Source organism: Chiloscyllium punctatum, chromosome 17 (genome assembly GCF_047496795.1).
Source record: "Chiloscyllium punctatum isolate Juve2018m chromosome 17, sChiPun1.3, whole genome shotgun sequence".
In the NCBI taxonomy this organism is placed as follows: domain Eukaryota; kingdom Metazoa; phylum Chordata; class Chondrichthyes; order Orectolobiformes; family Hemiscylliidae; genus Chiloscyllium; species Chiloscyllium punctatum.
The window spans coordinates 52549768-52566183 of NC_092755.1; the positions used below are offsets into that span (position 1 = coordinate 52549768).

Sequence of the window (16416 nt, forward strand, 5' to 3'; positions counted from 1 at the left end):
GTTTAATTGCTAGGGCAACTGAAATGTTTACAAACAGACTGAAATTGGAGTTGTTCTGAAGGGTAGGTGTCAAAAAAAAGTCTGAGGGATCACACATTGCTATGCCTTTTTGTTAGTGCTTATCAGCATGGTTTACTACTCCCAGTTGGGACACATCAACATGCGCATAAATTGTCAGTGTTGACTCATAGGCACAGGACATATTAAAGATCAGGATCAATCAGATTGGCTATGTTATTTCCTAAACAGTGCAAGAGCATTTTAACTCTGGTATTGCACAAAGAGTAATCGTTTGAGTCAGTTTTAGAATACTCCCAGTTTCCTTTTAACAAATTTAACCTTACCAAGACTCAATGAGAAAAGCACATAGAAAAGTTACTAACTGAAATAGAAATTTGGGTTCATAAGCATTCATGTATGATGTTATAAATGAGAAAACTCTTCTGCACAGTTTGATCATGTCCTGCACACTGAAGTTGGAGAACATTTGGTTTATTTCACTTCTATAAGCAATTAGATTATATATATTTATGAAATCTTTCTAAGTCAGAAGGAGTTGAGCCTTTCAAGATGTCTCCCGATTAATTTGTGCTGGTGAGTGTGTTGCATTTCAGAGGATTATACTGTCTTCTAGGCAGCCCTGGAGAGGAGAATAGATCGAAGGCGTCAGCACCGGGAATGGGAAGAACGCAGGTATTGGTTACTATATTTGGTTTCATATATCTCTTTGGAAATGTTCAGTAGTTTGTTCTGTGCATATCAAAGTCAAGTTGTTAAGCATGAAACAGCTTATTCTTTGCTGTCCCCAAAACATGGAGAAGATGGAGATAATTGAGTTGATGAGAAGTCACAGTAAATACTGATAGGGTTCTTGGGAATCTTGACATTACGTTTTGAGGAATTACATTGATGAATTTCTCAACTGCCTTTCTCCTTACTAGTCTTTCCTTTCCAAGTTTGGATCTGCATCACCCACTCCATGTTGAAAGCTAGTTTTGCACAAATATTTTTGTCTAGTGTAACAGAGATACAGTACCTTCTGAAATCAACTTTTGAAATGATTCTCTAATTCTCATTGTATCTTTGGTAATTATCTATTGGTTCAGCTATTTTAAGGAGTTCTCAGCTGTACTAAGGACTTCTCACCAGTACCTTATGTAGTTCCCTTACATTGCCTGACTCAGTAGACAGGTGACTTGGTCTCTGCTAACAAACAAACCCTTTATTTATTAAAAAGGAATCCTTCAAAGGGCTTTCTTGATACTAAACCACTCCCAACTTTAGCCAAGTGGTGCGGTGTTAGAGACATTCAGGAGAATTTGCAATTGTAATGGTAATAAAGCACTTCAGAGAAATGATTAGCTGAAGTGATTAATAAATACTTCCTTTCATGTGTAGAATACACAACATTTATGGAACAGTGGACTTGAGGTGGTGGTGATATAGGATGTACAGCATTCCTTTAGATGTATGGCTGAGCTTTCTAACCCATATATCTGGACATATACTCAGAAATCTCACACATTTGTTCAATTAAGTTGGTCAACATAAGGATCATTTGTAGGTTAATTCAAGCAGAAACTGTCTTGATTTAATGCTTCTCTTTGGAATTTCAAATGACTAAGTACTTTATTTAAGCTTTCAACTTGTCATATTGAAGTCCAGTCTGGTCAAAAATGGGGCTGTGGTTATGAGAGTAAGTTGTGATGGTGGGGTGAGCATACAGATTTGGAGTGGCAAAAATTAAAGCACATGCGTGAGAAAGGGAAAAGAGAGAGAGAGAGATTTTGAGTGGGGAATAGAGTTGTACAGATTACCAATGACCTATTTGCTTGTTCTTTTGCAGGAGGGAGATTTTGTTTGAATATGAACAATATGAATACCATGGAACTTCAGTATGTATCTGTAGCTAGTCTGGAAAATATTTTAATGTTTATTGCTATGAAACAAGAATCTTCTTTCATACATGCATGTCACAATCTAACCTTTTCCATCTGAAGCTGATATATTGGGTAGAATTCGAAAGGGTGCTTTATTGTCTCACTGACTCAACAACAATTTGAATTAATAAGGTCTGAAGTTAGAGGCAAGATTGCCTACTTAACTTAAGATCACAGATTCATGTTATGTTTTGGCAATATTTAGTGAAATTAGTCCTTTTCAAAGAAATGAAACTGAAGCTTTAGTGGTATGTCACTTTGCCAAAGTCAGTCAAAGAAGGTGATAAACATTTTAATCTCAGACTTCCTTTATCTTTCATCCTCAGTGCTGGTACACTTCATCCAGCTCCTGCCTGGAAACCGGTCATGACCAGTTGTCAGATAACTAAGTACTGGAATATATTGTGCTTTACCCTTCATTACTGTCCTAAAGCATAGCTCAGTGAGTAAACATTCACAGAAGGAAGTAAATGCTTACCAGCTAAACTTTTTTCAAGAGTTAATTATTTTTCTAACCTTGATTGACTTGGTAAAGCATCTCAGAACTTCTGCTTCTTAGTTGCAGAATTGATTATCAACAGGGTGGCACGGTGCTCAGTGGTTTGCACTGCTGCCTCAGTGCCAGCGACCTGAGTTCGATTCCACCTTCAGGAGACTGCTTCTGTGAAGTTTGCACGTTCTCCCTGTGTCTGTGTGTGTTTCCTCTGGGTGCTCCAGTTTCAAAGATTTGGTGGATTGGCCATACTAAACTGCCCTGTAGTGCCCGGGGATGTGCAGGTTAAGTGGGTTAGTCTGGGAAATACAGAGATAGGGTAACAGGGTGGGTCTGGGTCATTGGAGGAGCGGTGTGGGCACGATGAACCAAATGGCCTGATTCCACAGAGTAGGAATTCTATGATTCCGAGTTTCACATCTTCTCTGAGAAGGGTATTAGCTGCTAGACCAGCAGCAATTATTAACTTTGTTTCATTGTACTATTCATTAATAAAATCTGTTCCTTGTAGTTTATGGTGTGTCCTAACTTTGTCTCCTATGCTTTAGTAGTTCTAATCAGAATTTTTTTTTACAATGGTGGCATTTTAATGTATTTAATCATAATTGTTGAATTTCAAATATCAGCAAGATAACCGGAGAGCAAGCAGATGCACTCTGTTGAAAGGTAAAGGGAATTTGAACTAGCACTGTATCAGTTGAAATTTCCACTAACACCTTTGTCTGTCCTGGAACATGCATGGAGCAGGCATTGTATCCCAAACTTTTAAAATTATTTGGGTGGCTTATGAATTTCTTTACTGAATCAGCTAAAAGACTTAGTTCAAACTCTTTCACATTTTCTAATATCCACAGTTCTTTAACTTCTGTGTTTTGTTGTTTGCAAGAAATTTTCAACACATTGCTTTGGAAATGATTTACTGTCAAATTAATCTTAAATAAAATGTTTTTGAATAGCCAAAAACCCTGTCACCTGGGTCTGTCAGCCTTGGTCAACAGTTTGTAAATTCTTAGTTCTCTGTGGTTAGTCCATGGTAACCACAGTGTTGCTACTTTAGACATCTAGAAAATGATGTATACTAACATTTGCTGATGCTTTTCTTTAAATCATAGCCCATTAACATCAAATTATGTAAAAGCCACCAAGGCAGTGATTGGATTCTTTAAATTTATGTACAGCAAGCTCCTACAAGCTGCAATGCAATAATGTCCAGATAATTTATTTTTCTTTGAGATTTAATTATTAGCCAGGATGTGGGATAACTCCTCTTGAAAATAAGGTTATAAGACCTTTTATGTCCTCCTGTGAATGCAGATGGGGGTCACCGGACTCAAAATGTTAACCCTGCTTTCTCTCCAGAGATACTGCCAAGCCTGCTGAGTTTCTCCAACAATTTCTGTTTTTGTTTAAAGCAGATGGGTCATAGAGTCAGAGAGATGTACAGCATGAAAATGGTCCTCGATTTAATGTCTCAACATCTCATCCAAAAGCCAGCACCTTCAACACTGTAACTCAGTGTTGCTCAGGGGTATCAACCCAGCTTTGTGTTCTCAAGTCTCTAGAATTGACTTGAACTCACAACCTTCTAACTCCCAAGGTGAGAGTGCTACTAACTCAGCCACAACTGATACCATTGTAGTCAAGAATTTCCACTTGAGACTCAGTGATTCAGACATAGTGAACCTTTTTTGTTAGGATTCGTTTTGATGCTGAGTTTTCTGCTGAAATATATTTGCGTACCAATGAATATAAAATCTTCTGTGGACTGGTGCAGTGTTTTGGGATGTAATCTTTAGAAGAAATTTGAAAGTTTGGGGCACCATCTAGAAAAGAAATAGGAATCATTCTATTGGTGCCCTTTTGCCCAAATAAGGACTGTATAACTTTTAAAAACCACCTTGAATGGCCACTAATGGTCGCAATAAATGAAAACACTGTGATGATCGATATTTACAGAGAAGAGATTGATTTTTGTTGTGGAGCTGATTTCTAGCAGATTACTTTCTAAACTTGAGCATGTGTTTGCCCACACGCTCAATATGTCTAGATCGCCCTGAAGCCTCCTTGCATCCTCCTCATAATCCCACCTATTTTCATCAGCAAACTTAGAAATATTTCATTTTTGGTCCCCTCGTTTATGTCCTCTATATATATTGTGAAATAACTGTGAAACACTGATTCCTGCTTTAAATCACTCGTCACTGCCTGCCACCCAGAAAAAGACCCATTTATTCCCACTCTCTTTTCATTCTGTCAATCAATTCTCAATCTGTGCCATGATACCCAATCCCGGTTACTTTAATTTTATGGCCTGTTCTCTGGGACCATATCAAAAGCTTTCTTGATACCCAAATCCACCACATCAACAGTTCTTCCTTATCTATTTTACAAGTTATTTCCTCAAAAAAATCTCCAGGAGATTATTTGAGTATGATTTCCTTTTCCCACACAGATAAGGTCTTGATTTAATATCTTACCTGACAGTGCAGCACTACCTTCAAATAGCAATGAAATGTCCTGCATTCGAAATGGAGTTCAAATCCACAAACCTGAGTTATCAATGTGGGCAGTATAAGGGCACCAAGGTGATATTCCAGACAGTGCTGTGTTGCTAGAAGTGCCATTCTTTGGCAGAGACATTAAACCCAAGTGCTCAATAATTTGTATGAAAGTAACCCTGTGATCTATTCGAGAAAGAGCAAGGGATTTTGAGCATTGCTCTAATTCCAGCAATTGTTCATCTCTTATTGCTGTTTGTGGAGTGCAGAATCGCTGCCATGTTTGCTCATGTAGTCATCAATATATTTTAACATAATTATTTCTGTAAAGCACTTTTGTGATATCATTGTGTAACATGCTGTATGACTACGAAATTGCACTTGGCACTTCCAAACACATTTCAGGACATCAGTTCTTGGGCGGCACGGTGGCGCAGTGGTTAGCACTGCTGCCTCACAGCGCCAGAGACCCGGGTTCAATTCCCACCTCAGGCGACTGTGCAAACTCCACACAGTCATTCTCCCCGTGTCTGCGTGGGTTTCCTCCGGGTGCTCCGGTTTCCTCCCACAGTCCAAAAATGTGCAAGTTAGGTGAATTGGCCATGCTAAATTGCCCGTAGTGTTAGGTGCAGGGTAAATGTATAGGAATGGGTGTGGGTGGGTCGGTGTGGACTTGTTGGGCCGAAGGGCCTGTTTCCATGCTGTAAATAATCTAATTTAATCTAATCTTTTATATTTCCTTGTAGTATTGTGGACTACCTTAAATTGCTTAATCTAAGATGATTTGGAAAATTACGGCATGGGTTAAACAGCTTTCTGGCGTATGTTATATTTGAAATGATGCAATGCTGAGCTCTTCTCAAGTCCTTTATGGACCCTGAATATCAAATGCTGATAAACTAGTAATTCTGTCTCTTTTCTGCAGTCTGCCATGGTGATATTTGAGTTGGCCTGGATCATGTCTAAGGATTCAAATGACATGTTGTGGTGAGACATTCCTCCACATAAGATTTATTTAATAGAGCACTATTTTTGTTCAATTTCCACATTTCCAGTGCTAGGCAATAGAAAAGAAACCACTTGTCCTGCTTTCTACTATAATTCTGTGCTTATATATATGTGCATGTTTCTTAACTTCTAGGTGGGCTATTGTCGGTTTGACGGATCAGTGGGTTCATGACAAAATCACACAGTAAGTGTTCTTGATGACGATTATACTACCATACTTTATCAGCTTACTGTCAATAGGGAGTGCTCATACATTAAATATGGTATTTATCAAGTTCAACATGTTGTAACTGTAAGCTGAAAAAAGAATTTACAACTTCAGTGAAATTTCTATTTCATTCATTTAAACAGTCTTTCTCTACATTTATGCCAGATTGCTAACCTACACTTACTCAGGCCTTTATAGAGTCATGGAGATGTACAACATGGAAACAGACTCTTCAGTCCAATTTGTCTATGCTGACCAGATATCCCAACCTAGTCCACTTGCCAGCACCTGGCCCATATCCCTCCAAATCCCTACTATTATTATACCTATCCAGATGCCTTTTAAGTATTGCAATTGTACCAGCCTCCACCACTTCTCTGGCAGTTCATTCCATACACACGTCACCCTCTGTGGAAAAAGACCTTGTCTATTTTCCCTATCCGTGCCCTTTGTGATTTTATAAACCTCTATAAGATCACTCCTCCGCCTCCGACGCTTCAGGGAAAACAGTCCCAAACAACCTCTCCCTATAGCTCAAATCCTGAAACTCAGGCAACATCCTTGTAAATCTTTTCTGAACCCTTTCAAGTTTCACAACATCCTTCTGATAGGAAGGAGACAAGAATTGCACGCAACATTCCAAATGTGGCCCAGCCAATGTCCTGAACAGCCATATCATGACCTCCCAACTCCTATACCCAATGCTCTGACCAATAAAGGAAAACATACCAAATGCCGCCTTCACTATCCTATCTACCTGCGACTCTACTTTCAAGGAGCTATGAACCTGCACTCCAAGGTCTCTTTGTTCAGCAACACTCCCTCGGACCTTACCATTAAGTGTATAAGTCCTGCTAAGATTTCCTTCCCATAATATAGTACCTCACATTTATCTAAATTAAACTCCATCTGAACTCCTCAGCCCATTGGCCCGTTTGACCAAGATCCTGTTGTAATCTGAGGGAACCTTCTCTGTCCACTACACCATCAATCTTGGTGTCAGCTGCAAACTTACTAACTATACCTCCTATGTTCACATCCAAATAATTTATATAAATTATGAAAAGTAGTGGACTCAGCACCGATCCTTGTGACACTCCCCTGGTCACAGCCTTCCAGTTGAAAAACAATCCTCCTCCACCACCACCCTCTGTCTTCTATGTTCAAGCCAGTTCTGTAACCAAATGGCTAGTTCTCCCTGTATTCCATCCAGTCTCCCATGGGGAACCTTGTCAAATACCTTAATGAAGTCCATATGAATCACGTCCACTGCTCCCCGTCATCAATCCTTTTTGTTACTACTACAAAAAACTCCATCAAGTTTGTGAGACATGATTTCCCACGCACAAAGCCATGTTGACTATTCCTAATCTGTCCTTGCCTTTCCAAATATGTGTAAGTCCTGTCACTCACGATTCCCATCAACTTGCCCACCGCAGACATCAAGCTCACTAGTTTATAGTTCTCTGGCTTATCCTTACAACCTTTCTTAAATAGTGGTGTCATATTAGCCAACATCCAGTCTTCCGGCACCTCACCTGTGACTATCAATGATACAAATATCTCAGCAAGAGGACCAGCAGTCACTTCCCCAGTTTCCCACAGTATTCTAGTGTACACCTGATCAGGTCCTGGGGATTTATACACTTGTATGCATTTCAAGACATCCAGCACTTGCTCCTTTGTAATTTGGACATTTTTCAAGATGTCCCCATCTGTTTCTCTACTTTCTCTATCTTTCATGTCTTTTCCACAGTAGACGCTGATGCAAAATACTAGTTTAGTATCTCCCTCATCTCCTGTGGCTCCACACAAGGGCCGCCTTGCTGATATTTGAGGGGCCCTATTCTCTCCCTAGTTACCCTTTTGACCCTAATGTATTTGTAAAAACCTTTGGATTCTCCTTAATTCTATTTGCCAAAGCTATCTCGTGTCCCCTTTTTGCCCTCCTGATTTCCTTCTTAAGTATACTCCTACTGCCTTTAAGGGTTCACTCGATCTATCCTGTCTATACCTGACATATGCTTTCTTCTTTTTCTTAACCAAACCCTCAATTTCTTTAGTCATCCAGCATTCCCTATACCTATCAGCCTTTCCTTTCACCCTAATAGGAATATACTGTCTCTGGACTCTCATTATCTCATTTCTGAAGGCTTCCCATTTTCCAGCAATCCCTTTACCTGTGAACACCTGCCCCCAATCAGCTTTTGAATATTTTTTCCGAATACCATCAAAATTAGCCTTCCTCCAATTGAGAACTTCAACTTTTAGAACTGGTATATCCTTTTCCATCACTATTTTAAAACTAACAGAATTGTGGTCGCTGGCCCCAAAGTGCTCCCCCACTGACATTTCAGTCACCTGCCCTGCCTTATTTCCCAAAAGTAGGTCAAGATTTGCACCTTCTCTAGTTGGTTTATCCACGTACTGAATCAGAATTTTTTTTTGTACACACTTAAATTCCTCTCCATTGAAACCCTTAACACTAAGTCTATGTTTGGAAAGTTAAAATCCCTTACCATAACCACCCTATTGTACTTAAAGATAACTGAAATCTCCTGACAAAGTTTGACAAGTCATATGCAAAATCTTTCAACCCACCAGACTGGGTATAATTATAACCCAGATGTTGGCAATAGGCTAACTGTATCCTCTATTGATGATCAAATTTCTTTGAACTTCGATTCCTCAATTTGAACTTCCTTACCGTCTTATGTTTGAACTTTGCAACAAATAAAAAGTGTGTCTCAATCTACTTTCGTGTATTCATGAAAGTTAACTAAAGAAATTATGATAATATTGGATTAATGTTCCAGAAGATATGAAATTGCCAGCCCATTTCTTTCTAAATTTTTAAAGGATGCGTCTTTAAGTCTGATCATTTAATTCAATTTCAAAATGGGATAGTCACAAAAAGTCCATTATTTTGAAAATATCATAGGTGGAGAAAGAGACAACAGAAGATCACCAGGACAATGTATTTCTCTTATCTTTCTACCCCCACAACTGCTGATGATTGTGCTGTGATGCCCCCACATCACATTCTTCTAACTTTGACCTCTTTGTGCATTCCAATTTGCTTCACCCCACTATTCGTGCCACACCTTTCAATGTCAAGGCTCTGATATCTGAAATTTTCTCTTTTTTTTTTCCCTATACCTCTATCCCTCTCTTACAATTATGTTTGCTTAAAGTGCATTGGGATGCTTTGCTATGTTAAGTTTCTAGATAAAGGTGAAATTTACTTTTGTTTCTGTTGATCACAAAGTATTTAGCATACCTTTTTATTGCAGCATAAAGTATGTGACTGATGTTGGCATTGTGCAGCGTCACGTATCCCGACACAACCATCGCAATGAGGATGAGGAGAACACGCTTTCTATTGACTGCATGAGGATCTCCTTTGACTATGAGTATCCTTTAATCGCAGAATAGAACAAAGCAATTAAATGAAGATAACAAAATTTATATCGTTAAAAATCACACAACACCAGGTTATAGTCCAACAGGTTTAATTGGAAGCACACTAGCTTTCGGAGCGACGCTCCTTCATCAGGTGATAGTGGAGGGTTCGATGGTCCTGATGAAGGAGCGTCGCTCCAAAAGCTAGTGTGCTTCCAATTAAACCTGTTGGACTATAACCTGGTGTTGTGTGATTTTTAACTTTGTACAGCCCAGTCCAACACCGGCATCTCCAAATCAAACTTTATATCATAAGCTATTGTGCAGTCAGCATGACAAATGTATTACAAATTCAGTAACTGCTTTCTTAAAATAGATTCATTTTGTTGCTAAGATAAATATTATTACTTGAATAGGACTGAAAAACAAATAATTTTGATGGTTTTTAGGATAGTCAAGAAACATATGCAATTTCTCTTGGGTTGCAACGAAAGGATTATGCCATAATGTGAGCTAATGCTCATGTTATGAAGTTTAATATATCTTTAACTATTTAGTGGTTTTCATTCAAAGAGACGCTATCCTTCCTTTCTTTATGTAAGTTGTCCTTAGCATCTTGACTCGTACATAGGACTGTACCAAGCAGGATTGGTCTTTTTTTAATGAAGATTTTCTTATCGCAAGGATTAATAGGGGCTCATGAGCTAAGTTGTCCGGCTTCTTTGGACCAAATTGTTCCTTTACAGGAAGTCAGTTGGTGAATGATGAAGTAGAATCAGTCGTGGCGCACTTGTTTATATTTATTTACAGACTTACACTTCCAAGCATAATCACCCAACCCAACAGCTGTAGTTTGTATGTTTATGGGATCAATACAAAGTTAATGTCCATCACTTGGATACAATTAAACAATGAAATGACTACATGTTTACATAGAAAATGTATTGTAATTTAGAATTTCAGCAAAAAAAAGAGAACATAGCTGACTGAGAAAAGTAACGAAAAGAAGCTTTCCCCCGTTGGCTACAACACAATGTAACGCCCGTAATGATAGATAACAGCAATGAATGACATGTAATGCTAGTGACCATTTGTTGGTAGATGCTGTGATTGTCTATGGCTCGTTTTCTGAGTTTGCATGTTTAGACCATGAAAGAGTGTTCTATTGACACTCGTCAGATAATTTATTAATTCTGGGTTTGAATTACAAAGCTTTGGTCAGAGCAAAACTGCTTTGCGTTCGCACTCCAACTATAGCATGAATGCAGCCTTCATCTCGCTGAGATATTTTGCATCACTATTTACTGTGGAAAAGGATATGGAAGATATAGAATGTAGGGAAATAGATGGTGACACCTTGCAAAATGTCCATATTACAGAGGAGGAAGTGCTGGATGTCTTGAAATGCAAAAAGGTGGATAAATCCCAGGACCTGATCAGGTGTACCCTAGAACTCTGTGGGATGATATTTGTATCATCGATAGTCACAGGTGAGGTGCCGGAAGACTGGAGGTTGGCTAACGTGGTGCCATTGTTTAAGAAAGGTGGTAAGGACAAGCCAGGGAACTATAGACCAGTGAGCCAGACACCAGTGGTGGGCAAGCTGTTGGAGGGAATCCTGAGGGACAGGATGTACATGTATTTGGAAAGGCAAGGACTGATTAGGGATAATCAACATAGCTTTGTGTGTGGGAAATCATGTCTCACAAACTTGATTGAATATTTTGAAGAAGTAACAAAGAGGATTGATGTGGGCAGAGCGGTAGATGTGATCCATGTGGGCTTCAGTAAGGTGTTCGACAAGGTTCCCCATGGGAGACTGATTAGCAAGGTTCGATCTCACAGAATACTTGGAGAACGAGCCATTTGGATACAGAACTGGCTCAAAGGTAGAAGACAGAGGGTGGTGGTGGGGGGTTGTTTTTCAGACTGGAAGCTTGTGACCAGTGGAGTGCCACAAGGATTGGTGCTGGGTGCTCTACTTTTTGTCATTTACATAAATGATGTGGATGCAAGCATAAGGGGTACAATTAGTAAGTTTGCAGATGACACCAAAATTGGAGGTGTAGTGGACAGCGACGAAGGTTACCTCCGATCACAACAGGGTCTTGATCAGATGGGCCAATGGGCCAAGAAGTGGCAGATGGAATTTAGTTCAGATAAATGTGAGATGCTGCAGTTTGGGAAAGCAAATCTTAGCAGGAATTGTACACTTAACGATACAGTCCTAGGGATTGTTGCTGAACAAAGAGACCTTGGAGTGCAGTTTCATAGATCCTTGAAAGTAGAGTCGCAGGTAGATGGGATACTGAAGAAGGCATTTGGTATGCTTTCGTTTATTGGTCAGAGTATTGAGTACAGGGGTTGGGAAGTCATGTTGCGGCTGTACAGGACATTAGTCAGGCCACTGTTGGAATATTGCGTGCAGTTCTTGTCTCCTTCCTATCGGAAAGATGTTGTGAAACTTGAAAGTGTTCAGAAAAGATTTACAAGGATGTTGCCAGGGTTGGAAGATCTGAGCTATGGGGAGAGGCTCAAAAGGCTGGAGCTTTTTTCCCTGGATTGTCAGAGGCTGAGGAGTGACCTTATAGAGGTTTACAAAATTGAGGGGCACGGATAGGATAAATAGACAAAGTCTTTTCCCTGGGGTTGGGGAGTCCAGAACTGGAGGGCATAAGTTTAGGGTGAGAGGGGAAAGATATGAAAGAGACCCAAGGGGCAACTTTTTCACGCAGAGGGTGGTACATGTATGGAATGAGCTGCCAGAGGAAGTGGTGGAGGCTGGTTCAATTGCAACATTTAAAATGCATTTGGATGGGTATATAAATAGGAAGGGTTTGGAGGGATATGGGCCAGGTGCTGGCAGGTAGGTGGGACTAGATTGGGTTGGGATATCTGGTCGGCATAGGCGGGTTGGACCAAAGGGTCTGTTTCCATGCTGTACATCTCTATGACCTGACCTATGTGGTCACTGCGCTCTGATTCTGATTCCTTGGGAGATTTTGAGAGCTTATTTTGTAATCCTTTCATTGCAAACTCTTTGTTTTTCTAAAGATTAGGATTTTTTTTTCTTTAACTTTAAGCTTGTTGAAGCCTACGCCTGGCTCTGTATCAGCATTGGTCACTTTATGAAAGTATGTGCAACTCCAGCTATACCTATTCCAATCTCAAGCTGTGGTCCATTCAAGGCCTGAAGAGGTTGCAGGAATTTCTTGCAGATATGGGGTATGTGCATCTATCAAATTTCCTTATGCACTTGTTTACAATCCTTTTACAATTCATGCATAAAACACCCAGAAACCTCTGCATTTCTTGGCCATTTCTCATCGTTTAGATATGTTTATTCTTCCTGACAAAATGGACCATATGTTTAAAAAAAACATTTTACCGCTTTACCAATTGCCTGATCTTTACCCACTGATCTAAACGACTTATATCCTATGGTAGTTTTCCTTATGTCCTGTTCACAGCTTGCTTTTCTATCTATAATAAAACGAAGAACTACAGGTATGAAAGAAAAACAAAACGCTGGAGAAATTCAACAGGTTTGGTAGCACCTATGGAAAGAAAGAATTAACATTTTTGAGTCAGATCACTGGAGCTCTCAATGACTGCCACCTAGTGAAACCCATCCCACCATCTTACCACTGGCTGAATTGTGCAGTGATCCTAGGCCTTCAAAGGGTGTACTTGCCGTGATGCCCACCACCTGCTTGATGGCACTGCAAGCAAAAGAGCTACCAACCTCAAGTTGACTTTGTCACAGCAGACAGAATGCAAACACACTCTCACCACCTTCTCAGGTTTCTGATCCTCTGAAAGGTCCAGCTATAGCCTAATAATTACTTAATTGGCTCATTATTCAACAGTCTTCCCCAAAGTAGCAAAATGGACTTCTCTCCAACTCATCAATTGATGGTTGAGAGTCGACAAGGGTAAAGGTAGGTTAAATAGATCACAGAATTTTGGCAGGAATATAATGTCAAAAAATTATGATCTTGAATTCTGGCATGCAAAATAGAAAATCAGTACAACCCATGGACAAAACCAACGTCATCTACAAAATTCCATGCAAGGGCTGCCACAAATACTACGAAGGACAAACAGGAAGAAAGTTAGGATACACGAACACCAGCTAGCCACAAAAAGACACGACCCTCTCTCCCTCGTAGCCCTATACACTGATGAAAAAAACCCACCATTTCGACTGGGACAACACATGTATCCTGGGACAGGCTAAGCAAAGACATGCCAGAGAATTCCTAGAGGCCTGGCACTCCCACCACAACGCCATAAACAAACACATAGATCTAGATACCATCTATCAACCCCTCAGAAAGCGAACAGGAAATGACATCACCACAAACCCCAGGAACCCCATCCAGGACAAACATATAAATAGAAAGCAGGGGATAACAGCTTTGCTTCACTTGGAGGTCGCCACTGATGATGTTTCCTAGCCAGGTAATGAAACGTCTGGATATCAAACCTACAGCTCAGCAAGCAAACCTACACCCTAAACCTCAACCTGAGCTACAAGCCTTTTAGAAAATCAGGGTATTATTGACAACATGGAGATGTGTGTTCTACAGGCAGTAAGGTTAGACTAAGCTGTTTCCTGCCCAGAATTGCAAATGACATCGTCATTATATCTTGTGATCAGACTCAAGTGACAATCCATCATGCTAATGAAAATACACAACAAAGATATATTGTAGAAATCTGTGGTGCAGAAAGATCTGTGTGTTCTGATAACAGGTAAGCTAACATGTTGTTATTACAACTTTTAGTTGCCTTTAAAGGAAAAGAAATGGAATATGAAAGTAGGGAATTGTTGCCATATCAGTAATGCCAGTAATCAGTAATGAGACCACATCTGTAGAATTGTGTGATTAACTAACAAATGAATCACTTAAGGAGGCATTCAAGTGTACCGGAAGCCGTTTTGATTTGGCGAGTAAGCTGATTCCTTGGATGAAGGAGAAAAGGTTGGAGTTTAGGTAGATGAACCACGATATTATTGAGGAGATTGGTAGAATGGATGCTTGCCCCTGTTGGGGCAATTTGAATTCGGGGACAGAGTTGGAAAATAAGGGATCTTGCAGCTAAGACTGAGATGAAGAGTACTTTTTCATTGAGAGTTGTTAGCATATAGAATTCTCTTCTCCAGCATGCAGTGGAGATTGGCTCATTGAATATATTTAAGACTGAATTGGACAGATTTTTGATTTACAAAGATACTAACATTAGAGGCAGTCCAGAGAAGGTTCACCAGGTTTGGAGAGATCTTATTATGAGGAGATGTTAGGTTGATTGGGCTTGTACTCATTGGTGTTCAGAGGAATAAGAGGTGACCTTATTGAAACATAAGATTCTTGGAGGGCTTGATAGACTAGATATAGAAAAGTTGTTTCCCCTTATCGAATAGACTAGGAGTGGTCAGTTTAAGACACAGATGAGGAGGAATTTCTTCCTCAACAGCAGTGAATTTAGATTAGATTACTTTACAGTGTGGAACCAGGCCCTTCGGCCCAACAAGTCAACACCGACCCGCCAAAGTGCAACCCACCTAGATCAATTCCCCTACATTTACCCCTTCACCTAACACTATGGGCAATTTAGCATGGCCAATTCACCTAACCTGCACATGTTTGGACTGTGGGAGGAAATCGGAGCACCCGGAGGAAACCCACGCAGACATAGGGAGAATGCGCAAACTCCACACAGTCAGTCGCCTGAGGCGGGAATTGAACCCAAATCTCTGGCGCTGTGAGGCAGCAGTGCTAACCACTGTGCCTACAAATTGTGGAATTCTTTACAGCAAAATACTATAAAGACTGGATTGTTAATTATGTTCAAGACTGAGATACAGGTTTTTAATTAGTAGAGGAATAAAGTATTATGGGGAAATAGTGGAGTTGAGGAATATCAGATCAGCCGTGGTCTTATTGAATGGCAGAGAAGACTTGATGTACTAATGTGCTACTTTCTGTTCCTATGTCTTTTGGCCTTGAGGCAGCCAGATTATGTAGTGAGGGCAGGAAAGTGGAATTATGGTCACAGTGAGGTCAACCATGTTCTTACTGAATGGTGGAGCAAGGTCAAGAGGCCAAATGACCTGTTCCTGCTACATAGGATATTATGATATTAACCTATTCAAAACTAAATGAACTGCTACATCCCAATTTCTTAGTTACAATGTTACTACAATAGAACATTGAGCCAAGAAAGATCTCACTTCATAACTACAATTGTTATTACTCATGATATTGGAATATAAAAGTGCTTGTATAACTTGCTTTGAAAACTGCGTAATTCCTGATTAACCAATTTCAAGGAAATTGATTGCAAACTTACAGCATTTTGTAAATTCCCGGGTTCTGAAGAAGGCTGATTGGACCTGAAACTTCAACTCTGCTTTCTCTCTACAGATGCTACCAGAGCTACTGAGATTTTTCCTGTTTCTTGTTTCTGATTTTCAGCATCTGCAGTTCTTTGAGGGTTTTTCTGTGGTTGATTGAGCTATTGCAAAGGTTACAGTTCTTGATTGGTTGAATTCTCAGATTATTCTTTGGTCTGCCTTTGCTAAGAGAGTCGGTGCTTTTGTGGTCATTACCCTGTTTATGCTGTAAAGACCACATTATTTTAGGTGCTGGGCTTATCTAATTAATTCTGACTCTTTGTTTTCACATTTATGTTTCAGACTGCCTCTGAAAGAAGTCAGGCAGAAGTTTAACTCCATGGACATTTCGCTGAAGGAGAATTTACAGGAAATGATTGAGGAATCAGCTACTAAGTTTGGGTATGAACCAGAACAATCTTAAATTTATAGCTATCCGATTACTCTCGCCCAATTTTACAGAAATC

The 16416-nt window shown here is 39.9% G+C and overlaps 1 protein-coding gene across 3 annotated transcripts in view; it reads left to right on the forward strand.

Annotated features, from left to right (window-relative positions):
- Window positions 1-16416, forward strand: part of cdc45 (CDC45 cell division cycle 45 homolog (S. cerevisiae)) — a 46892-nt gene that overhangs the window by 15137 nt on the left and 15339 nt on the right. For all 3 annotated transcript variants that reach the window (XM_072587129.1, XM_072587130.1, XM_072587132.1), the window contains 7 exons: window positions 635-693; window positions 1847-1895; window positions 5857-5918; window positions 6073-6123; window positions 9441-9560; window positions 12643-12774; window positions 16253-16351. In XM_072587129.1, coding sequence (XP_072443230.1) covers window positions 635-693; window positions 1847-1895; window positions 5857-5918; window positions 6073-6123; window positions 9441-9560; window positions 12643-12774; window positions 16253-16351 — 572 coding nt within the window. The remainder of the gene's footprint in view (window positions 1-634; window positions 694-1846; window positions 1896-5856; window positions 5919-6072; window positions 6124-9440; window positions 9561-12642; window positions 12775-16252; window positions 16352-16416) is intronic.